The sequence below is a fragment of the Phyllosticta capitalensis genome (genome assembly GCF_038381095.1).
Source record: "Phyllosticta capitalensis strain CBS 128856 chromosome Unknown BKA78scaffold_3, whole genome shotgun sequence".
Taxonomy (NCBI): domain Eukaryota; kingdom Fungi; phylum Ascomycota; class Dothideomycetes; order Botryosphaeriales; family Phyllostictaceae; genus Phyllosticta; species Phyllosticta capitalensis.
This window is the reverse complement of record NW_027117441.1, coordinates 1,698,009-1,720,969: the sequence shown is the minus strand read 5'-3', so window position 1 is coordinate 1,720,969 and position 22,961 is coordinate 1,698,009. Positions and strand designations below refer to the sequence as shown.

The following is a 22,961-nucleotide window of genomic DNA, read 5'->3' as shown; positions in this document are numbered from 1 at the left end:
AGTGTCAAAACATCAACAAGCAACTTGGAAAGTGTCATAAGACCAAGTGGAAAGGGTACGTCGCCTCAAAATCTCTTCGCGGACTAATCGCACAATTCTTTTCCATCTATACAGGGGTATTCATGGTCAGCTTTACCGTTTCTACGCCTTCACAACGCAATGCTATGCGACGCTCAAATCGCTGGGCCCTCCCATGCCTCGCGCTTGATCTTCATGAGGTTGGATTGCTTGTGCGCAAACGTAACCTCCCTCTCCTTGTAGAATCCGGCGGCAACGAGGTACTTGTACAGCCTGCGAGGCAATTAGCTTTGAACCCAATCAAAGAAATAGAATTGACATACTTCTCGTTGTCTACTCTTGGCTCCAGCATGACCGTCTCGGTGCGCGAATCCGCCAAAAAGCAGTAGTGGATCAACGCGCTCAACCAGACCATGACACGGTGGGATCCTCTGAACTTTTGCTCGCCAATCAGGAGATGGATACCGCGATCCCAGTTTCCGCAGTCGCCTCCGAGGTGCTTGCCCAGGTTGTCTTCCTTGACCCAGTAGATCTCAAAGAAGCCAAATGGCTCGCCATCCCAGCAGCCAATAACGGGCATGCTGTGCTTGTTGCGGAGCTCATTCTTCAGAAACTCTTCCTGGTGCTCGCGCGGGCCCTGCTCACCCCAGAAGTAGCTCACACGCGGGTCGTTCATCCACTTGTGCATGAGGTCGGTATCGGATTCAGTGACGGACAAGGCGGAAAGATTGGGAATGCCCTCGGAGATCTGGCCTACGACACTGTTCTGCACGGGCTTTGGTGAGGCGGAAGCCACACGGAAAGAAAGCGTTTGTCCAAGGCTAGGGATGTAGCGCATGTAAAACGTCTCGCCCTGACGCGGAGGCTTGGGACGCAGGGGGTGACGGATGTTGTTCGTGAAAACATACTGAGCCGGCCCGGGGGGATAGAAAGTTGGGAGATGGCTGCTGGAGTGGAAAGGCCCTGGGGCCGTTGGGGACCAGAGACCCGAGGGAGGACGATCAAAGATGATCGACTCGGTCTTCTTGTGCTCTGGAGCTGGTGAGCCAGTTCCCGAGTTCTCGGAAGGAAAGTTGGATGCCGCACTTGGACTCAAAGTGAAAAGATAGAGCCGGGGGTCCAACTGCCAAAAGGCGCGCTTGCTGACGAACATGTCCTGCCAGCCCTCTCCGTTCAGCTCGTCGAGGTCGACACCGACACTCGTGTCTTCGCTCGCAATCAGACCCATGCGCTCAAGCTTGGGGAGAACAACGCGGCCCTTGAAGATGCCTTCCCGGCTAATGTTGACGCGCCAGTCCCACTTGGGCTTGCCCATTTGCGCAGTATTCTTGGAAAATTGGTTGGTGACCTGCGGCTCGGGTTGAGGCTGGTGGAAATACCACCACAAGGTCGACCACAGCATCATGGCGATTTGGCGTGTAGGCGACATCGGCGGCTTGTATTCATTGCTGCTAGGGTTCGAAATGGCCGAAATGTACAGGTGGTCGCCCTGCAAAGTTGGCTGAGAGTAGCGGCGCATGCGCTTCTCGGGCTTCGCGTCTTGCGACTCGGGCTGAGCCTGGTTCTCATCCTCGGTGTGCAGCACAATGGTCCATCCCGGCGGCAGAGGCGAGTGGTTGTTCCCGGAGAGGTCGTTGACCTTGAATTGAAGGCCTCCGAAGACCGGAACGACGGTCAAAGTCTGTCCATTGGGAAGGTGGACGGTGGAGCTGGCCATGGTTGCGAGACGAGGCTGTGAGGAGTGGATGGTGAGGAGCGAGGAGAAGAGTGAGGCGAGCAGCAGAGTCTACATTTGTAGTCTCGCTGGAGACCAAAAAGTCTCATTCGACCATGCCGATCATGTATAGCGATACCGCTATAGCAGCGGACGGGTTTGCTGACATGACACATGGATTTGGCGAGGCATGTGGGGGGTGGGAGAAGGCCGTGAGCGGGCTCGGCCGTCGGGCGTTCGAGTCGGTCGTTGTCTTCGAAATCCAAAAGTGACGTTTCGCCGTGCTTCCGCCGTTGAGGTCATAGCTCTGCAACAGATCGAGCTCCCTCCGCCCGATTGAAATACACTCTGTCTGAAGCTTTCTTCACCTCGAGTCCACTCACGTCTCTTCACTGCTTATCCTCCATCCTACAATCACCATGTCTACCTCGCTTCTCCGCAACTCGTCTGCCCGCGCTGCCCTGCTCGCCGCCAGCTCCACCTCCACCAAGCGTGCGGGTCTCGCCGGCGCCAGCTTCGTTCGCACCAAGGCCACTCTGCCCGACCTTGCCTGTACGTGCTCCTCCACACTTTCGTTTCATGTTGTCTTGATCATTCGACCCTGATGCTAATGATTGGCCTCTCCAGACGACTATGGCGAGCTCGAGCCCTCCATCTCGGGCAAGATTATGGAGCTCCACCACAAGAACCACCACAACACCTACGTGACCTCGTACAACAACTTCTCCGAGCAGCTGGCCGAGGCTCAGGCCAAGAACGACATTGCTACTCAGATTAACCTCAAGCCGCTGATCAACTTCCACGGAGGTGAGTACAATACACTCGTGTCCGGAGCCCCAAGCGGATTAGCGGAGCAAAATCTCGGTTTCAGGCATCTCGCTAACTCCCCGGCGCAGGTGGACACATTAACCACACCCTCTTTTGGGAGAACTTGGCTCCGAAGTCGCAGGGCGGTGGTGAGCCTCCTTCGGGAGCCCTCTCCAAGGCCATCAACGACAGCTACGGCAGCCTCGACGCCTTCAAGGAGAAGTTCAACACAGCCCTTGCTGGCATTCAGGGCAGTGGCTGGGCATGGCTGGTTCAGGACGTGCAGACTGGCAGCATTGGCATCAAGACGTATGCCAACCAGGACCCCGTCGTCGGCCAGTTCCGCCCGATTCTCGGTATCGATGCCTGGGAGCACGCCTACTACCTCCAATACCAGAACAGGAAGGCCGAGTACTTCAAGGCCATCTGGGATGTCATCAACTGGAAGGCGGCGGAGAAGCGTCTCAAGTGAATCTGAAATAGCTAAGCAAGCAATGTTTTAATCAAGGTCGCAATGTCTGTTCTTTGTTGTGCTAGTGATTTGACTGTCTATGAGAGATTCAAAATTCGACCATCAAATCCCACAATCACATGCGTTTGGAATGGCGACCATGTTGACACAGGCTACCACGTTGGAGGACTAGCAATGGCGCATGCCGCCATCCTGGAGACGGAGCACTAGCTGGTTGTGGACGAGCGCACGCGATCGAGGCGGTGCTTGCACTTTGACAGCATCAAGGCTGCGTTTGCGCAGATGGATTCCTGAGTGACGCCAGCATTACATATCAGTGAACGTTGAGTGCTGAAGGGCCCATCAGATAATGATTCGCGCCTGAAGGACAAGGCATCCAGCTGCGCGGGCTGACATCACGGCCACCCACCCCGCGCAAGATCGACCGACCACTCTCACTGCGGGCAGCTCCCCAAACATTCATCTCTGTCGCCCCATCAAGCCTCAGTACTCTCCACTATCATCCTCGACGTCTTAATTCGCCCGCTTGCCACTACGCTCGCAGCATCCTAAATCGCATACCTACCGACCGCCCTCTTGCGCAGGTGCACCATGCCGGGCCCTGCCGCCAATACCGACCAGCCGAGCCCTGCTCAGCCCACTATCCACTCGACAAAAACATGTCGCGCTGCGTCCTCGAGTGCAGAAGAAAGCGCGCTTGAAGTCGATTCCAGCTCAACAGAATGTGCAGACCTACCTCGGAGCCAAAGGCTTCAACAGCGCGACTACTTTCCATTCATGGAGTTGCCATCAGGTAAGTCAAGCCGCAATGCGCAAGCAAGTTGCTAACCGCAACTGCCCTAGAACTACGGCTCGAGATCTACCGCATGGCCTTATCACGTCCCAAACCCGTCCTCTTACACATGCCTCGTCCAATTCCGCAGGAAGAGCCGGCGTCAGAAAAGGAAGATCATGCAGTTTCCCTCGAAGCAGCTTGGAGCAGAGAGGAAACAGGCCAGCGTCGTCTAGTCCGGAGGCAGTGGGAGCACGAGTGGTGGAAGAAGCCCCTCAATGGCGTTAAAGATGTCAGCGCCGACCCGCTGATTCCCGCACTCCTCCGCGTCTCGAAGCTCATTCATCGCGAAGCGAAGCCGGTCCTGTACTCTGAGAATGAGTTTGTCCTGTGGTTGCCCACGGCTCTCTGCACGTTGATGCAACTACATCAACGGAGTCGGAGCCTCATCAAGCACATCAGGTTGCGCCTACCCACATATCATGACATTTTGGACGGCTTCTCTGAGCTGGTGCGCCTTGGTCTGCGCTACTGCTGGGGCTTGAAGACTTTGACCATCAGCCTGCCGGACTTTCCTTACGACCGCAATGCCTATGGCCCAAATACACCCAATGTCTACGTGAACGCTTTCCACATTCTTCGGTGGCTGCCAAAGCACACCGTTGTCCGTCTCGATGCCAACTCACACGAAGATATCCGGCGAGTGGTTGAGGAGAATTGTCGCCTTGCTGGAATGATGTCAGAAGTAAGTTATCAGCGAAAAATGATGTATCCCGATTCCGTCAAAGAGAGGGAAGTTGCATAGGCGCGCCTTGGAAAATTGGCTGGCAGTGCTTCTGAAAAGCTTCACAGTCTGCGCTAATCCTTCCTTGGCAGACTCCTGTAACTCTCCAAAATCGTCGGCCTCTTGCATGATTGGGCGAATTTTGGATGATTTCTGTCCTGTTGGTCTTGAGACCAAAAAGCAAGGCATTCCTTTTCAAGGCCTGGAGTTTTGGGGCGTGGTGATTGGTGTTATTGATTGGTTTCTTTGGATCAGACCCCTATTGTGGCATTTTGAAATACCGCTTGACTGCTGGGTGTAAGCAGAAAGGCGTAACAAAAGGCGATGGCAGCCACTGCAATCATGGCGACAGCGATACCTCCAAAAATCAAAATGATGATTGATGCGAACGCGAACCTTAAGAAATCATGCTTGCTCCTCATGCACATCAAAAACAGTCGAAAGCAGGGGTAGGTCTAGGGGCGGTTTCTCGGGGGTCCGCGGACTAGCTACCCCGAGGGGCCGTCCATGACGACAACGATCCTGGAACGCCGTCTCTGCTAGCAACATCGCCAAAATGAGCCACCATCGCTCTCACGCCATGTGGAGGATCAATCCTACATCTCAATCGCTGCCTTGTGTGGTAGAAGCTCGCTAGTCCGCGCCATTAAATCATTCTGCAGCGTCTGCTTGGCTCAGGTACAAAGAGCTTTACCATCCGCAAGTCCAGCTTCAATCTGACCACCCCGTCCCTAGGTTCCTTTTGAACGACGCATATCAACACAAGCAGCATTCGCGACCACGATGGCCGTCCTTTCGACCCTTCTCAACGCTACCGCGTTCAAGACTCCGCTCTTGCGCACGCTCATCCCGACCCTAGCTCTTGCGTATGGCATCCAAGCTGCGGTAGCAGTCCCCTCGATTGCAACCAAGTCGGAACGCTTCTACGACGCCAGTGGCAGCTTGACCTACCTCGCATGTACCGGAGCAAGCCTAATGCTGCCCGTAATACGCGCACGACTGGCTGCCGGAACCCTTGGGACACCAGGTCTTCTTGCAGATGTGCTGCAAGCGACGAATTGGCGGCAAATCGCTTTGACCACGGCGGTCAGCATCTGGGCCATTCGACGTATGTAGAGACCCGTATTCTTTCAAACATAAATTAACGCACCCAGTTGGATCATTCCTGCTCTCCCGCATCACGGCTGAAGACGGCCGGGACTCGCGCTTCGACAGCATTCGCGGATCGCCGCCCAAATTCGCCGTCGCCTTCTTCGCGCAAGCAACCTGGGTGTCGCTTTGCACGCTGCCCGTCGTCCTCCTCAACGCTGTCCCCGGCTCGACCTTTGCCTCCCTCCCTGCCTCCATCCTGCTCTCCGATTTCCTCGGTCTTGCTCTCTATGTCGGCGGCATCCTCCTCGAAGCTACGGCTGATCGCCAGAAGAGCCAATGGATGCACGAGAAAAAGGAGAAGAGACACAATGAGGAGTTTCTGACGCGCGGTCTGTGGGGTAAGAGTCGGCATCCCAACTACTTTGGCGAAATCACGCTGTGGACGGGCATTGCGGTAGCGGCGGGCGGTGTCTTGACGAGCAAGGTCGGCTTAAGCGGGTTGGGATTGAGCGCAGGCTTGGCGTCGAAGTTGGGAACTGCGGCTGCGTGCGCAGTCAGTCCGGCGTTTGTCACCTTTTTGCTAACCAAGGCAAGTTGTGGTCTAAGTGTGGAAACGGAGAGGACGTGGGCTGACAGCAACATCTAGGTTTCGGGCATCCCACTCAGCGAGAACAAGTACGACAAGAAGTTTGGCGATCGCAAGGACTATCAGGAGTGGAAGAAGAACACGCCGATGCTGATACCGAAGTTTTGGTAAATTGTACATGTGTCGCGTCGCGGATCATGTTGGGCTGAGATATTCGCGATCATATGGCATTGAACTGAGTTTCTTTTCGACTGAATCTATAGGCATCAACCCACAGTATCATTTGCAACTCGTTAATTTTATAAATAATTCCAACAAACTCCATTGCTCCTCGCTCTACTTTACCATCAGCCTCAGACAACATCACAACAGCCCGCGTACCCAACGCACGACCCCATCATATTATCCACACCCGGCATCCCAGTCCAGCCAGACCATCAAGCGGACCTTGCGCGCTCTGCAGCCCTGTCATTATCATCCCATTGGCCCATTCAACAACTTCAAACGTCGTGCTAAGTACACCCCCCTCCCCATCTGGGACTCGTCTGTTTCTGGTCTAGCGCCTCTTCGGGCACGGCTCGTTGAACTGTCTTTTTGCTGGTGGCTGTGGTTTGATTGGATGAAAAGACAACTTCGGACAGCGTGGGACGGTTAGATTGTGGTTAAAACACGGACCACTTGGAATTGAGATCTGTGAGCTGGAGGGCTAAGGAAGTTTCGTGATGCCGTTCCCTTATTTGCCTGTCTTTGCTGGTTACATGTATGTGTGGGAGAACAAAGCCTAGAGAGTGTCTTTCGGGGCTCTCTTTACCAAAATGTCGAAAATCACAGGCAAGAAAACAATAGCAAGGGACAGGGACAGGGAGCAGTGACGGGACGGTAGCAAGGTTTACTAGGAACATGTTTTACTCCCGGCCTTGCTCATTGGACAGGATGCCAACTTCGCACATCGCAACCGCTGCGGTGCACATCAATTGACCGGGTTGCGGCAACTGCCAGCCGCTCTTCTTTGAGTGGCGGAGGCTATCTTCACGCCATGGTTTGCGGTTTTTCTGGCTTTTTGTACCGAATTCTCACTCTTTGCATGTCATGTTCTGCTGCTGAGCAATTCTTCTGCGTTTTGTGCATGTAAGGATGCAGAAGGGCGAGAGAATGCTGGCATGAGGAGAAGGGCAGATAGACAGGGAGCAGGGGATGATGCCTGCGAATAGACTTTCTCGTGCGAATCTGATTGGTTGCAATTGAACTTCAAACGTAGGTATCTATGGACAATGTTTTTGTCATGTTAAAGTCATATTGCGCTGTCGTGAGGCTCTCCACTCGCCGTCTTTCTCGCTTTACAGGATTCGTGTGGTCTAATTAAACGTCAGGTTGTTCTTGCCCGTCTTGATTTGAATTCTTCCCATGCTCCTGCTTTGAACAATACAAGCACGCAAGCAAGCAGCAAGTGCTAGAGGAGTAAGATGGGGCTTAGGAAGACGGCGGGCTTGCCAAAACCCAGGGAAGTCTCATCAAGCAAAGGTTTGATAGGGCAACCTCCTTCCACCTTCCTTTGGCGGCTTTCTAATTGGACAGCAGGCAACTTCAAACGTAGGTACCCGGTAACTACTGGGTAATGCACAGACAGACTGGCCGCCTGTGCTACTTGATCTCGTAGGCGAGCTTTCGGTTGCATTTGCATCGACAGATTTCTCTCCATTCCCTCTCCACGGCTCTTTCATTGGATTGAACACAACTTTGAACGTCGCAAATTCATTACCCGGTAGGAATTGGGTAAGAATTGGCAGAGACTGGGTAATGCACTGACCGGCCGCCTGTGCGACTTGATTTCGCAGGCGAGCGTTCATCAGCTGATTTCCTTCCATTCCCTCGCTGCGGCCCTTTCATTGGATACGATGCAACTTCAAACGTCGTATCTTCATTACCCGGTAGGAACTGGGTAAGAATTGGAAGACTGGTGGGTAGATCAGCCACCCGTGCTGCTTGACTTCTTCGTCGGCGACGAGCATATTCATCAATTGATTTATCATTCTCCTTCTGCGGCCGTTTGATTGGATGGGACACAACTTCGAACATAGTACATTCATTACCCGGTAGAAACTGGGCAAGAATTGGGAGCCTGGTGGGTAATGCACAGACAGGCCGCCTGTGCTACAGACTGCTTGATTTTCACAGGCAAACATTGATTTCCCTTCAACCCTTCTCTGCCTCTTTCATTGGATAGGATACAACTTCGAACGTCGCAATTCCATTACCGGGTAATGCAAAGACCATTCGTGTGTGTCCTGGCACCTTGGTCCTTCCCAGCCGAGTGTTGGTTTGCAATTTACTCAGTGGACTGCCTCGCCAACACACTACATTTACTCACATATTCTTCGTCATTCTCTCCTCCTTTCTTCATCCAGCAAAACCAGAGGCTTCAAAAAGCCTCGTCCCTTCCCATAAAAGCCAGAAGACGGCGTCCCGTCGCCCATCATCGGGCCGACCGCCCCCTGGCCCACCACAACCCCCTCGCTCGCCCCACAGCACCCACCCACATGGCAAAAAAATTGCAAAACGTACAACAGCCGGGATTCGCTGCTGGTCACCCACGCAACTACTAATCGGCCGCAAGGTAGCTTATCTATGGAAGAGCGGACGGGGTTCCGAGTTCTCTACCTGCTGTGGTCGTACGTGAGAGAAGAGGCAAAGAAATTAGTTTATAAAGTGCATTTGCAGCAAAATGTGAGGGCAACGAAGAAAACGGACAGCCTACGACGCTCTAAATCGATCCAATATCAAATCTAGTGTTTGAAAAAGTTTGCGCCGTTTGCATTAAGTCCTAGCGTGTTGCAGTCACAGGTCACAACTTTGGGCTCAAGGACGCCGCGTAAAAGCGACACACCAGAACTCCTGTTTTCCAACCAACTTTTCGGAACTACCAGTCTATATTCAGGTATCAAATCCTGATTACTCTACTCCTCTGGTCTTATCACAGCAACACCGGTTTTGCAACTTAGCCACTTCGCAACTCCCAGGGGTTGGTCAGAGCGTCCAACAAACCACAGCGACGCCGACCCGATGAGAGGGATCGCTCTCCGTTACTGACGAATGTGGACTATGAAGCCTCACGAAGTGGAGAAGCAGGTTTCAATGGCACAGGAGAAAGCTGAACGGTGGTTACTTGACTTGGTTCGATGACATGGCGCACCGTCGCCCTTACAGCGCATGGTCAAGTAGACGTCACTCCTTCAAGCGGTCGAAGCAAGGTATCTTTAGGTCAAACCATCACCTTTAATCGTCTATCTTTAAGCCTGCTCACCTCGGAAGCATCAGATGGGGTTGAAAAGCGAAATTGATCCGTATTAGACACATGAATTGACTGGTGAGCCACATCTCCTCTCCTTTTGCTGCGGTCCCAAACGCCTTCCATCTGTCCAAGAAACCTCTGTCCAGAAGGCCAATCCGCAGCTATCGAACGAGTCAGGTACATGGTACAAAAATACGTTGTCTTTGATCTGCCCACCCTCCCATATACCAGTTCCTCCTGTCCATTCCATCCCGTCTTTCCAAACGGGAGTTTTCCGGAGCGCCATCTATAATCCAATCGAGCTTTGCAGTATCGTGTCGATTTGTCCATTCATTGTCACCCCCAAGAACACCCTCCGGATTCAGGCGCAGGGAAGGTCCCGGGTGTGTCTCCCACTTATCGTTGTGGTCTATGTAAGCCTGTTCGGATTTCTTCGCCTGCCTGGCAGCCTCTTCCGCCTCCCACTGCGCTCGCTCCTCCTTGTGTATGTTAATGGCCGGATTACACTGAAGGCTCTTCACGGCGGCGGCTTGGCGTACGCTCACCGAAAATGCATGTGGTTCAGGTTCACGAGGTCATGCTGGAGGAGGGCGTTGTGGACGTGGATGGTGAGCTCTGTGTGAGTAGTCTCGGTGGAGGTTGTAACGGACACAATTTCTCCAAGGACATTGGGAGAGCTCGCGTATGCCATCATCTGTAAACATTAGAATTGAGCTGGAGCTGGAGCTGGAGCTACTTGCGGTGGATGTTGAGAAGGGCTTGCGGAAGAACCGTGACTCAAAGACGAAAGCTGTGTTGAGCGTGAAAAGGGCTTTGGAGAGCTATGTAGCCAGGTGGTTGATGGATGGATGAGAGTGCGCAAGGTGGAGGTGGGAAGACATGGAAACTCATGAGCTTGGATTGTTCTGGCGTTCATTTTCGGGACGATTCCCCTACTTCGATTGTCGCAAGAGCTCTACGTTGTCCGAGACCCCGTGGTGAGGGTGCTTTTGAGGCGTTTCGCGGCCCTCTGCGCGCTGAGCGGCGCCGGTCTGTTGGCGAAATCGCCGACCACCTTTCCCCTGGACGTCCGATTAGGCTGGCTGTTGGGGCTGGCTGCCGGCTTCCAGCTGGGATTCAAGCTCGGCGATTCTTTGGTTTTTCGCCTCGAGAGCCCCCTGGTGGTCGATTTCGGTGAGCGCTAGCCTCTGGCCCAGCTTTCGGATGGTTCCGCCAATGTTGGGAACAGCCGCGACCGAGTTGTCGCGAACAGCCGCTTCGTGTCTCTGTTCGCTGGGCTGCCCTTCGCTGCCTCGTGCCCGTGTCGATTTAGCCGGCAATTTCTGTACGTACGCGGATGCAAGAAAAGCAGTCTGCAAGGGCTTCAACTCCAAAGTCCTAGATCGGCCTGTGAGGCGTCAGATATGGGAATGAGGGGTATCTCGTGGAAGATGGACGGTTGTATCTGCAACCTCCACCATCAGCATCATGAGCAAGACCAGATCAACCTTCACGAGAAAGAGCCCTACCTCAAAGAAGCGCCATGACGCGCCCCTTCCGGCGCCCTCAGACTCGTCCTTGGGCCCCTCACCACCACTGCCGCAAGCGCAGCGTCAGAGGATCCTCGTCGCCTTCCGCAACCCCTGACTAGACAAAGTCGACATTCTCCTGTTCTGTGACCTGCGTATTTGCCATGATGTCTCTGTCGCTGTCCCCATCAACAATGCATATACTAAAGGCTCGCTGGCCCACGAAATCAGCAGTTTAGATCCTGTGCAGGAGAGCCACGGCGCCAACCAGTAAATCCTCGTATTGGAAGTGCAGTTTGTCCAGACAATATACTCGATCCGCCAGCTCAACGCCAAATGATGTAGTTGGTCTCCCCCGACGAGACGAAGAAACCCTCCTTGTCGTCGACGAAGGGCTACTCGCAAAATCACTAACAAATTGTATATTTGCTCGAGCAGCGTCAAGTTGGTCTGACGGTTTGGTTAGCAAATATCGCAGTAAGCGCACAGAGGGCATACCGGGGTGGTCCAGGGAGAGATCAGAGCTCACCTGTTACGACCTGACCGTAGGGAGACCTTGCGATGGGTCTTGGGTGCGTAGAGGATTGATGTTGACGGATGAGGTTTGCGGGATGCTGCAAAAGAAGCTGTGGTTGGGGACCGGATTGGCCGAAAGGGGCTGCGCATCAAGCCGGGTGTGGTCTGAAAGATTGGTTAGCAGAGGTTGCAAGAAGCAGCAGTAAGGGCATACCCGGGCCGTCTCGGCGGAGATCAAAGGCGAGTGCTTGGAGAGAAGGGGCAGTACGCTTCCAAAGGAGACGCTAGCTCGGAGATTCGGTCGTCTTTCATCTCGATCGCAGTCTAATGGTTGGCTTTAGTCGATCTTTAGCCATGATCAGGACTGTCTCATTACCTCCATGTGGTTCTCAGTGACACACGCAACACACCCGACATAGATGGCGACCATGTTCTCGTCGACGTCTGCGGCCGGAAGGCAGACAGGCCCTCGCAATTTCTTCTTCTTTCTCTGCCTTCCCAACTCGAGCTCCGTCCAGTTAGACTCCATGATACTAACGCACAATGTATCTTTCCTCCGTCCACAGCCGTGTAAGACTGTCCTCCTAAAGAGGTCTGAGGGGGTGTCATGATGGTCGGCGCTGTTGCGCGAGTTAGCTCCGATCGTAGCTCATAGGCATCAAAGAAGCAACATACCGTATAAAGCTGTAAAAAGACTGTGCCAATTGCTACAAAAGTAAGCAGCCCAAAATCACAGAGCAACGGACGCTCCTAGGATTACTGTGTTCAGCAACCGGCTGCAGCTGGCGCGAGTCGTCTGCATTGGCTTTGTATGGATGGCTTTGTCCAATCCAGAGTTCGCAAGCGTCATGACGACAATGTTGGCTCGCTGGGGTTGGCTGGCGGCCGGCGTGATGCTAGGGAAATTCGAAGGAGGTCAGGAAGCCTGTTGGCTCGTCAGTCAAGCTTAGATCACAGCCCCAAGGCATTAGAGTTACTTTACCGTATGTTTATGACCGTCACCTCGGGGTCAACGCGCAGTGCAGTCACATAAGCCTGCTGCGAGAACATCCCCCCCCCCCCCCCCCCCTCAAACAATTTCCGTGTGCTCTGCCGTCCGCCACCCAACAGTCAGGTGGGTGGAGGTCATGGTGTCGAGTCGTCGTAAGCTCAATGGAATCTTACTAGGCGAGACCAGTTGCGCTTCGCGGCGGGACTCTGTCTTGATTTGCTCCGGACTCTTGTTGTACCGGACACAGAGCCGCTCAAAAAGCGTCTTGAGGTCCGCGAGCGTGATGTAGCCGGCGGTGTTCTTATGCAAGCGCGCCTGCGGCTGTTCCTTCACGATTGAGTAAAGCTCGTCGCCAAGCTCGTCAAAGTCGGAGCACACAAGCCACATTTGGGGACCACGGCCAGGCAGTCTGAACCGAACCTGAAGAGGTAAACGACCCATGGTTAGCGCAAGATCGGATTCTCTGTGGCTACAGGTTGAGCATGAAAATTCTTGGTACAAGAAAGCAGACTCGTCAAGTTATACTTTCCATATAGGGGCGGATTGCCTGCCATTGCATAGCTCGAGACTTGCCCTGCAGCGGCAGCAAAAGGAGGGCGAGGACGCGCTCTTTTCATACCTGCACCCCTCATGTCGCTGCTTGCTCCGTTTTGGGCAGGGTGGTTTGTAGTGGAGGTGGCAAGCGAGTGGAAGCAAGATAGGGGGGAATGGATGTGGAGAGGGAGTGTTTGAGCGAGTGGTTGGGTAGGGAGATTGAGGTTTGGCCTGCGGATATGTGGGAGGAAACGGGCGCGTAGGTGAGTTGGGCATGCTGAAGCTGTTGGCTTGTGAGAGTTGAAGTCAGTATGACGGGCAGCGGGACCTGCGGCTTGAGTTCGGTTTGGACACGGTTGAGGACGTGGTGAGTGCTGTCCCGGCTTTCTTCATTGTTTCCCAGCGATTTCCCAAGCTCTTTCTGTTTCCAAGGGATCAAGTCCGAGACGGCATTCGCACAGAGAGTATGAGACATGGGAAGAACGGCCGTGAGACTTTCAATTCTTCCGCCTAGCAAAGTAATAACAAAAGGGATTCCAAAGCGCGAGCTCGTCTATAACCGTAGCGGTAGGGTGACCACTGCTGCCTCTCAACAAGTATCCACAACTCCATCCAGAACACTACGATTCTCTTCTGCCATCCGTATCGACAGGCCCAATAAAAATATAACTAACGCCAATTCGTTCCTTTCGAGGAGGAGGATTTCAGGTCCTACCTGTGAGACCAGGGGGCGGCCGAGAGCGACTCGCCGTCGTCGGCATCGATGACCTTGAGCTCGCCGGTGACAATGTCAAAGAGGACGCCGTGGACGGTGACGCCGCGCTCGGCCATGGCCTTTTGGACGGTGGGGTTGGATACGATGGTTTCGACGGACTTGCGGACGTTGTACTCGGCGAGGCGGTTGGCCTTGTCGTCGATGGAGTCGAGGGCGTCGATTTCGGCCTGGTGCTTGCGGCGCAGGTCGCGCAGGGGCTGCAGCCAGTTGTTGAGGGCGGGCCCCAGGTCGGCGTCCGTCAGCGAGTTGACGGCGCCGCCGCACTTTGTGTGGCCGCAGACGACGATCTTCTTGACCTTGACGGCGCCGACGGCAAAGTCGATGATGGACTCGGAGCTCAGGTCACCCTGAGGGATGATATTGGCGATGTTGCGGTGGACAAAGATGTCGCCGGGCTTGCAGTCGCAGATGGTGGTTTCAGGGACCCGACTGTCACCGCAACCAAACCACAGGACGTCTGGGGCCTGGCCCTTGGCTAGCGACTGCCAGAGCTGTGGCTCATGCTCGCCGCAGCGACGGGCGTACGACTTGTTGCCCGCGAGGACCCGGTCGAAAGCGTCTGCAAAGTCGTACGATTCTGATGTCAGCGCGTTGGAGTTTTGTGAAGCGACCCAATCATGCGTACCAGCGCGAACCTGAGTCATGATGCGGCGGTGCGAAACAGTGGAAAAAGAGCGGGCAGCGGAAGAAGCTCTGGTTAACAGAGCGGCGGAGCTGCAGAGGTGGACGGGGAGGAGCAGGCGCTGTGGCATTGATTTTGGGTGGTGAAAAAAGAGATGATGGACTCACCTTGGCTGGCCATTGTTGGTGTGCGGCTATGACTGTAACGGATCGTGATCTGCCGCAGACGCCGACTCGCTCTCAACGGTTTTTTTTTTCGATTCGATTCCCGCGGGGCCGTTGGTAAGATTTATTACGCACACACGAGTCGTAGTCGGTGGAGGGTGGTCGATGAGATGTTGTCGTGTGTCTCCCTTCGCTGGCCGTGGATATGCGCCCTGCTTTATATCCAAGGGGCGAAGTGTGTCTGGTCTGCAGCTGAGAGAGGAAATAGGACCCTAACGTACCTTAGCAGTCCCTCGGCGCCGGAATTGGACACGCTCGCTCACTCCCCGGGTTACAGCATGCCATTACCCAAGCCTGAGTGGCCAAGGAAATCTCTCGGCCTCTTGGTTTTGGTGAGCTCCAACCTAACCTCGCTCCCCTCGCGTCCCATCCATGCATCCGCAGGGTCTCGCAATCGGCTCCCGCAAAATGACGGAGTGCCGTGGGGTTTCCCGATGCCAACCCCTCGCCCTCTCAACACGCCCATCAGCGCTTTTGTTCCTCCATCTGACTGTCGCTCATGTCCGCCGTTTCATGCCTGTTTGATTCTGAAAGAATGCTTCCGCCGCGTGCCTTGGTCCGGGAGCTGCCGTGACGTGCAAACCATGTGCTCAACACTGCGCGTGTCCGACCTCCGCACGCGGAGACGCCCATGGCCAGGTCGTCGCTCCCTTCGCACATGCTGCATTATCACCACTTCTAATTCCGGCATGATGGACGGCTCAACAGCCTCTTCACGCAAGGCAGCCCGTCAGCAAGTCTCGGGTTTAGAGGCACAACACTGAAGAAGCCATCCATGCCACCTCAACCGGCGTCTCACGACATGTTCTGCGGGGCAGCGTCAACGGCTTCCCAAACAAACAAAGCCAGCCCTTTGTCGACGCAACGATCGCCTTTCGATTCGACCACTCCAGCACCAACCGGCAGTCTGGAACTTGGGTCTGTTTCCCCCGTTCGCCCGGGTCCGTCTGTCTGCCTCCACCACTGCCGAGTCCCGAGAGACCAACGCTGCGCCCTTGATACTGCACCTTCACCGGACGGCTGCAATGGCCCATCGCGCGTCAGTGAACAACCTCTGAAACCTCTGCGTGTTTTCTAGAAATCCCTCAATGGCGACGAGTTGCAGAATTCGATCAATGCCTCTGCCGACATGCTTTGTTCTCGAAATAAATGCCAACTCCGAACCAACTCCGTCCATATTCGAAGAGCCTCAGCCTCGCGCGCGCCATATCTCCCTCGCCCCTGAAGCAGTAATGATAGAAACAGACAACTTCTCCTTTCACAGCTCTCCCTTATCCGTCTCCTTGCCCTCTGCCTCGTCTTCCTTGAGCCCTTGGAGCGCATACAAAGGCCGCGGCATCCCATTCCCGTAGCAGCTCGCGTACCGCCACCAGCCCCAGTTCCAGCTGCCAAATACATTCACCATCATCCAGCGAATGGGACCAGGCATCGGCGGCCAGTTGGCCCACATGCCGTCCTCATACGTGGCGTCCATGTTCAGCAGGCAGAAGGGCACCACGTCCGTCATGCCCGCCTTGGTGAGCGTCTTCTTGCCCCATGCCTTGAACGTTGCTGCTGTCTTATCCGCCTCGGGAGATCCTGGCGCTGGTGCGTTGGGCAGCGTGGAGAAGTTGGCAATGGTGGCGATTTCCGAGTGGAAGTGGTTGACAAACGGCTCGCGGAATGAGTCCATGATGCGCACGAGTTCGGCGCCGGAAAAGAGGTACGGCGAGTCCAGGGTGCCAAGGTAGGTTTCAAAATCGGAGAGGCCGCCAAGGAAGGATTCTGTTTGGTCGTGGTGGTTAGGATTGAGCAAAGATGAACCACGGAGAGGTTGGCGCTTACGATGCTCTTGGTGCGTCTTTTCCCAAAGTCCCTTTTCATTCAGAACTCCCTCGACGGCGGGAAAAAGCTCGCGCTCCTCGTCGTCATGGTGGGAGGCTACGAATTTGTGCCATGCCAAGCAATAGCCCATGAAATCGGTAATTTCCTGTTCGTCCTTCACGTGCGGCGCTTGGAGGTATATTGTATTGAAGCCCCGGAGGACGGAATTGTGCAAAAGTGCCATATGCGTTGCTCCTTTGGTGAAGATGTCGTCCTGGACTTTACTTAGCTGCTTGGTTTTTGGCTTGGGGAAATGATCCGCATGCTGACCTTTTTCGTCTCGTACTGTGGAGTCTTGATCAAGGAACAGGGCTGATCTGCCCACGGCTTTCCCGCAGGATTCGTTGGTTGTGCCATGGTCGTGGCCAGGAGCGAAGCAATGATGATGATCAAGAGGTTGGTGGGGAGCAGACCAATACTGAGCATTTCCAAAAGTCAAGGGTGAAAGGGATGGAAGGAGCATTCATACTGGCGCTTTTGTACAGCTGCAGCTGCAGGCGCATTCTCGCTCAACCCTCCGGCTTCCGGTTGTTCCTGTCCACTCCATCAGGTCATGGTCGGCCGATCGTGATGTTGCGCAAGGGTCGAATGGCGCGGGGACAGTTGGGCGGATGAGAAATGCATAAACTCCGATTGGTGACTGTCAGGACCCTTGGACGTTCCAGGCAGGCTGCACATGGCGTTGGATGCTCTTCGAGATGAGCGAGTCGATAAACCTTTGCCATTCACTCCTATTTCCAACTTTTGATGGTATTTGGTAGTTTTCTGATCAGTAGCAGCCCCTGAGCTTTGCGGAAGAATCCGACGGCACGCATGCTTGTGGAGAGAGATGTGCTCTCATCACCCCAGAATCTGGTCTGATAATTCCCAAAGAAGACGCCCGGGAGAGGAACGACGCCTGTGCTCAGGATCAGCATCCCGTCGGCAACGGCATCATCGGCATGTTCGCCAAGAGCTGCCACTCCGCTCCGCCGTCGGACGTGTGTCTTGGCGCGCCCAGCCTGCTATCCGCCGTGGTATTGCTTTCGGGTCACACCGTTTCTTGGCAGCGTCTCGGTACATATGACAAGCTGCTCTATTTGAGATTCCGTATGCGGTGCTCGCTGGCCAGTTTCATGTTTGAAGGTCTAGTGTGGTGCGCAGCTTGGCTGGGTCAACTGAGAACGGCGGTACCGGTCCGGTCCCTGTGAATGTCAGAGCAGGGCCCCTTCGAGCTCCCCGAAGCTTGCTGGGAGTGAATAGGTATGTAGCTCGTGTATCGCGCGGAAAGCTTCCACTCGATTTTGCGATTGTGCGAAGAAGCCTGCAAAGATCAATTGGACGCTCTGCGGTGATGCGCACATTCTATCCAGTCGCAGGTTGTATGCCCTCTAACGTTACGTAGTTGGTGTCCAGCGAGCGGGACGCCTCCAATCACCTGGTTGTCCAGCGCAGCACCGTGGTAATCAATAGCTTGAAAAATGTTGTTCGTGAATGCGACGTGTAATTCGTGAGCCGTGGAGCACACGTCACGGAGGCGTTTCTTTGTGCCGTGCTCTTCGAACAGACATGAGACAGTGGCGATGGTTGAGGCCCGACTCTCTGATGAGTGATGAGGTGAAGGTTCCTGAAGCTTTGAATGGTGGGGCGGCTCCGTCACCAGCCACAGATGCGAGGGGCAGCAGGGCACCTGCCACAACTGCCAGCGAATGTGCGTCATCGCCCTCGAGGGCAGCCACGCACGGTAGAACGCGCACCAAGAGTTGAGCACGATGCATTCTGATAAAATTGAAGACGCGAAGGGTCTGGAGGACTCGAGTAGGTGCGAGGGTCATCTCGAAGCCTCCCTGGCCCCACAGATTTGGTGTTGGCGGCTCTGGGGCGGGCGCGCGCGCGTAGCAAACAGGTGCTGAGCCCATCTGTGGCGGTGATCTTTCTCCACGCTTCCAGAGGGTTCTGCGGTGCTGCAACTTTTACTTAAGTACCAACCACCCGCAAACAGCCCTCCATTCCTCATCATCACGCAAATCCAACACCACACTCGAAGCCCAGCGCTTAAACCCCACGACTCTCACGCTTTTTTCACTCCTCTTTCCTTCTAAGATACCCGAACACCTCATTGAACCTCACATCCTCTCATCACAATGGCTCCCGCCGTCGGTATTGACCTCGGTACCACCTACTCGTGTGTCGGCGTCTTCCGTGACGACCGCATCGAGATCATCGCCAATGACCAGGGTAACCGGACGACGCCCTCGTTCGTCGCCTTCACTGGTAAGTTACCTTCCATCTGACCTGCCTTCAAACGCGACAGCATGCTAACAATCTTGCAGACACTGAGCGTCTGATTGGTGACTCGGCGAAGAACCAGGTCGCCATGAACCCCCACAACACCGTCTTCGACGCCAAGCGTCTCATCGGTCGCAAGTTCAACGACGCTGAGGTGCAGGCCGACATGAAGCACTTCCCCTTCAAGATCATCGAGAAGGCTGGCAAGCCCGTCATCCAGGTCGAGTTCAAGGGCGAGGAGAAGGTCTTCACTCCTGAGGAAATCTCCTCCATGGTCCTGACCAAGATGAGGGAGACTGCTGAGTCTTACCTTGGTGGCACCGTCAACAACGCTGTCGTCACCGTCCCCGCCTACTTCAACGACTCTCAGCGCCAGGCCACCAAGGATGCCGGTCTGATTGCTGGCCTCAACGTCCTCCGTATCATCAACGAGCCCACCGCTGCCGCCATTGCCTACGGTCTTGACAAGAAGACCACTGGCGAGCGCAACGTCCTCATCTTCGACCTTGGTGGTGGTACCTTCGATGTCTCCCTGCTCACCATCGAGGAGGGTATCTTCGAGGTCAAGTCCACCGCCGGTGACACTCACTTGGGTGGCGAGGACTTCGACAACCGTCTCGTTAACCACTTTGTTAACGAATTCAAAAGGAAACATAAGAAAGTATGAAGACTCTCGATCACTCCCTGTGCTCACGAATAATATGCTAACTTGAACCAGGACCTTACCTCCAACTCCCGTGCCCTTCGCCGTCTCCGCACCGCTTGCGAGCGTGCCAAGCGCACCCTGTCCAGTTCTGCTCAGACCTCCATTGAGATCGACTCCCTGTTCGAGGGTATCGACTTTTACACCTCGATCACCCGTGCTCGTTTCGAGGAGCTTTGCCAGGACCTCTTCCGCTCCACCATGGAGCCCGTTGAGCGTGTCCTCCGCGACGCCAAGATCGACAAGTCCTCCGTCCACGAGATCGTCCTTGTCGGTGGTTCCACCCGTATCCCCAAGATCCAGAAGCTCGTCTCCGACTTCTTCAACGGAAAGGAGCCCAACAAGTCCATCAACCCCGACGAGGCTGTCGCCTACGGTGCTGCCGTCCAGGCTGCTATCCTCTCTGGTGACACTTCTTCCAAGTCCACCAACGAGATCCTCCTGCTCGACGTCGCGCCGCTGTCCCTCGGTATCGAGACTGCTGGTGGTGTCATGACCCCTCTCATCAAGCGTAACACCACCATCCCCACCAAGAAGTCCGAGGTCTTCTCTACCTTCAGCGACAACCAGCCCGGTGTCCTCATCCAGGTCTACGAGGGTGAGCGTGCCCGCACCAAGGACAACAACCTGCTCGGCAAGTTCGAGCTCACCGGCATTCCCCCTGCGCCCCGCGGTGTTCCTCAGATCGAGGTCACCTTCGACGTTGACGCCAACGGTATCATGAACGTCTCCGCTCTCGAGAAGGGCACCGGCAAGACCAACAAGATTGTCATCACCAACGACAAGGGCCGTCTGTCCAAGGAGGAGATCGAGCGCATGGTTTCCGAGGCCGAGAAGTACAAGGAGGAGGACGAGGCTGAGGCTGCCCGCATTGGCGCCAAGAACGCTCTCGAGTCGTACGCTTACTCCCTCCGCAACACCCTCAGCGACCCCAAGGTCGACGAGAAGCTGGACGCTGGCGACAAGGAGAAGCTCAACGCCGAGATCTCTAAGGTCGTCACCTGGCTCGACGACAGCCAGCAGGCCACCAAGGACGAGTACGAGTCGCAGCAGAAGGAGCTTGAGGCCATTGCCAACCCCATCATGATGAAGTTCTACGGTGCCGGTGGTGAGGGTGCTCCCGGTGGCATGCCCGGTGGACCCGGCGGCTTCCCTGGCGCTGGTGCCGCCCCCGGTGGCGCTGGTGGTGACGACGGCCCCACCGTCGAGGAGGTTGACTAAATGCGTGCGCGCGTTTACAAGTTTTTCTCTCTTCTGCGGCATAGATTCCCATCGATTACGGTTATGGAGTTTCTAGAGCCTCTTTCTGGTTTTTCCTGGATGGATGGTTGAACGTTCTGCATGCATGGGTTTTCCTTTGCTTTTTCCTCTTTTCTTCATGAGGCTATGAACGGGGCAAAAGTACTTCCCACGGGAAGTTTAGGTAATGAGCGAGCATCTAAGGATGCAAAAATTCAAACATTTGAATTCAAACAACTTGTCTGTTGTGATATGTGATCGTACAACATCTCAGAATGACGTGACGATTTCGAAGATGACCGACTTCAGTACTGAAACCAACACTTTCTTGTGGAATGAATGCTTCTAGGGTTCACAAGGAGCATTCATCACTCAACGTCAAAGCCAACGAATGATGGCCCTCGGTGAGTGACGAGAAGTTACTATGAGGCAGCTAGGGAGCATTCAAGCTCCGGGAGCACAGGAGATAGACAAAATCTGCGTGCAGGAGACATGAGTCCGAGGAGCAATCAGGTACTTGCGTACGGAGTATTCATGTAGTGCCTACGAAAGAATCACTCACTCCAAGGCTTCTGAGCGAGTAAGGTAGACGTGGGGGAGCCAGGGAGCAGTCATGTTCCGGGAGCACAGGAGGTGGAAAGAATGTACTTGCTGGAAGCAGAGCCAAAGGAGCAATCAGGTGCTTGCGTGCAAAGGCTTGAGATGAAGCCTTGGCTACTTGATATGTCTACACATGTTCGAGAGCATTCCCGTTTTCTTGGTTTGACGAGAGCACGAGTGACGACGCTTCTTGGGTGATTGCTGGGACGCTTGGATGTTGTAAGAGATGAGGTGCAATGAATTTTCCGGTGGTCGACTTTTCGACTTTTGTTCTTTACGGCACACTACTTTTGGGTATCCTACGACAACACGCCATCCCCATCGAACATATCATGCCTCATCCGCAGACTTCCTCCTCCGCGGCAGCCCCGGTATGTCAATGAGATCCGGATCCTTCATAAACGGATTCTTCAGCTCTTCGCCGGGCCTGCGCTGCTCCCATACATCCTCACTGCTCGGGGCCTCTCTATACCTTGTCTCCTTCTGGGCGAAGTGGCGCGTAATCTCCTTTGCGCGCTGCTCGTCGCTGTAGCCGCGCGTGCGCATGCAGAACCAAAAGTCGTCCCAACGGTCTGAACACGAGCGCAGTGTGCCGTAGCGATACCAGTTTGTGAGCTGTCCGCCCAGTGATTGGCAGTGGAAGGCGTAGTCGAAGGCGTCGCGGCAGGACATGGTGGTCGGGTAGGTCGTGTCGGTGAGCGGCGAGGGTCTGCCTTTGGTGGAGGTGTCTTCGGGTGTGTTTGCGGTGGAGGAGGGGGAGGGTTCAGCGACGGTGGCTTGTGTCGAGGCATTGAGTTCGCGAAGGAAGGATTGCAGTTCGGCATCGGCTTGCTGCTCGCGGGTGGACTGCTGCTGCTGCTGCTGTTGCTGCTGTCCTAGTTGTGCTTCGACGGGATTGACATTGGCGGTCGACGGCGGTGACGGAGCAGCGTCCGATGCCTCTTTGGATGGTTGCGATTGGTTGTTGGAGCGCCACAGCCAGCCCATGATTGCGGTCGTCGTGGATGGAGAAGTTCGATTGCGAGGTGTAAGAGCTAGCGGCGAGACGGACGTGTAGCGGCGGAGGACTGGTCAGCGGCGTAAGAGGCTTGATGTGCTTGGTCAAGTGTCGAGGAGAATGACGGCGGCGGAGGCGGCAAAACGGCCAAACAAGTTTTAATCAAAGACGAGTGGCCGTGAACAGATCAGATGGTAGAGACGGGTCGAAGGACTGAAGTCTGGAGCTCTGGGACTGAGGACGATGCGGCGCTTCCCAAATTCCATTGGGCGCGAGTCAGTTTGCTACTTCTTCTGATTCTCTGCGATTCCTGAGGTCACGTGTAGACTTTGAATGCCGGCAAACGTCATCGTGGCCGTGCTCACTCCCCATGAATGAAGCGGTATCGAAATGGCCAACAGCGCCTGGCTCACCACGCACCCAACACACACCCATCCGACCCCGGGAAGTCGCAGATCTGTCCCAGTCGCGGCTCAAGAAACCAGAAACTTTCGCCATTTCTTGCTTTCGGCGCCCGCTTTCCTGCGCGTATCACTCCAACCAACCGTGTCGACAGCTCCAACTCGTACCTACGTGGGGCGTGTTTA

General features: G+C 54.9%; 9 protein-coding genes across 9 annotated transcripts; 4 read left to right on the top strand and 5 right to left on the bottom strand.

Annotated features, from left to right (window-relative positions):
* Window positions 1–173: 173 nt before the first annotated feature.
* Window positions 174–1,735, bottom strand: BKA78DRAFT_248071 (acyl-CoA N-acyltransferase; the record flags this gene model as incomplete). Its single annotated transcript, XM_066884349.1, has 2 exons — window positions 174–291; window positions 342–1,735. The coding sequence occupies 2 exons, from the start codon at window positions 1,733–1,735 to the stop codon at window positions 174–176; spliced, it is 1,512 nt and encodes a 503-aa protein (XP_066746644.1).
* A 535-nt stretch (window positions 1,736–2,270) lies between these two features.
* BKA78DRAFT_309236 (Manganese/iron superoxide dismutase) lies at window positions 2,271–3,124 on the top strand. The gene is made up of 2 exons (XM_066888018.1): window positions 2,271–2,539; window positions 2,629–3,124. The coding sequence occupies exons 1-2, from the start codon at window positions 2,401–2,403 to the stop codon at window positions 3,009–3,011; spliced, it is 522 nt and encodes a 173-aa protein (XP_066746643.1). The 5' UTR covers window positions 2,271–2,400; the 3' UTR covers window positions 3,012–3,124.
* Window positions 3,125–3,294: 170 nt separating this feature from the next.
* Window positions 3,295–4,962, top strand: BKA78DRAFT_309233 (uncharacterized protein). The gene is made up of 2 exons (XM_066888017.1): window positions 3,295–3,804; window positions 3,855–4,962. The coding sequence occupies exons 1-2, from the start codon at window positions 3,603–3,605 to the stop codon at window positions 4,586–4,588; spliced, it is 936 nt and encodes a 311-aa protein (XP_066746642.1). The 5' UTR covers window positions 3,295–3,602; the 3' UTR covers window positions 4,589–4,962.
* A 77-nt stretch (window positions 4,963–5,039) lies between these two features.
* BKA78DRAFT_309230 (uncharacterized protein) lies at window positions 5,040–6,564 on the top strand. Its single transcript, XM_066888016.1, has 3 exons — window positions 5,040–5,675; window positions 5,722–6,248; window positions 6,306–6,564. Exons 1-3 carry the CDS (start codon window positions 5,351–5,353, stop codon window positions 6,414–6,416), a joined length of 963 nt encoding a protein of 320 aa, XP_066746641.1. The 5' UTR covers window positions 5,040–5,350; the 3' UTR covers window positions 6,417–6,564.
* Window positions 6,565–11,348: 4,784 nt separating this feature from the next.
* Window positions 11,349–12,313, bottom strand: BKA78DRAFT_100946 (uncharacterized protein). The gene is made up of 5 exons (XM_066882072.1): window positions 12,234–12,313; window positions 11,935–12,178; window positions 11,773–11,863; window positions 11,572–11,723; window positions 11,349–11,492 (listed from the first exon to the last, which is right to left on the bottom strand). Exons 2-5 carry the CDS (start codon window positions 12,165–12,167, stop codon window positions 11,483–11,485), a joined length of 486 nt encoding a protein of 161 aa, XP_066746640.1. The 5' UTR covers window positions 12,168–12,178; window positions 12,234–12,313; the 3' UTR covers window positions 11,349–11,482.
* A 1,128-nt stretch (window positions 12,314–13,441) lies between these two features.
* BKA78DRAFT_309217 (carbonic anhydrase) lies at window positions 13,442–14,911 on the bottom strand. The gene is made up of 2 exons (XM_066888015.1): window positions 14,648–14,911; window positions 13,442–14,417 (listed from the first exon to the last, which is right to left on the bottom strand). The coding sequence occupies exons 1-2, from the start codon at window positions 14,658–14,660 to the stop codon at window positions 13,795–13,797; spliced, it is 636 nt and encodes a 211-aa protein (XP_066746639.1). The 5' UTR covers window positions 14,661–14,911; the 3' UTR covers window positions 13,442–13,794.
* An 804-nt stretch (window positions 14,912–15,715) lies between these two features.
* Window positions 15,716–17,213, bottom strand: BKA78DRAFT_100924 (uncharacterized protein). Its single transcript, XM_066882070.1, has 2 exons — window positions 16,529–17,213; window positions 15,716–16,468 (listed from the first exon to the last, which is right to left on the bottom strand). Exons 1-2 carry the CDS (start codon window positions 17,028–17,030, stop codon window positions 15,963–15,965), a joined length of 1,008 nt encoding a protein of 335 aa, XP_066746638.1. The 5' UTR covers window positions 17,031–17,213; the 3' UTR covers window positions 15,716–15,962.
* A 1,477-nt stretch (window positions 17,214–18,690) lies between these two features.
* BKA78DRAFT_248877 (heat shock 70 kDa protein) lies at window positions 18,691–20,759 on the top strand (the record flags this gene model as incomplete). Its single annotated transcript, XM_066884432.1, has 3 exons — window positions 18,691–18,820; window positions 18,880–19,496; window positions 19,554–20,759. 3 exons carry the CDS (start codon window positions 18,691–18,693, stop codon window positions 20,757–20,759), a joined length of 1,953 nt encoding a protein of 650 aa, XP_066746637.1.
* A 948-nt stretch (window positions 20,760–21,707) lies between these two features.
* BKA78DRAFT_293747 (uncharacterized protein) lies at window positions 21,708–22,364 on the bottom strand (the record flags this gene model as incomplete). The annotated part of the gene is made up of 1 exon (XM_066886248.1): window positions 21,708–22,364. One exon carries the CDS (start codon window positions 22,362–22,364, stop codon window positions 21,708–21,710), a length of 657 nt encoding a protein of 218 aa, XP_066746636.1.
* Window positions 22,365–22,961: the final 597 nt, after the last annotated feature.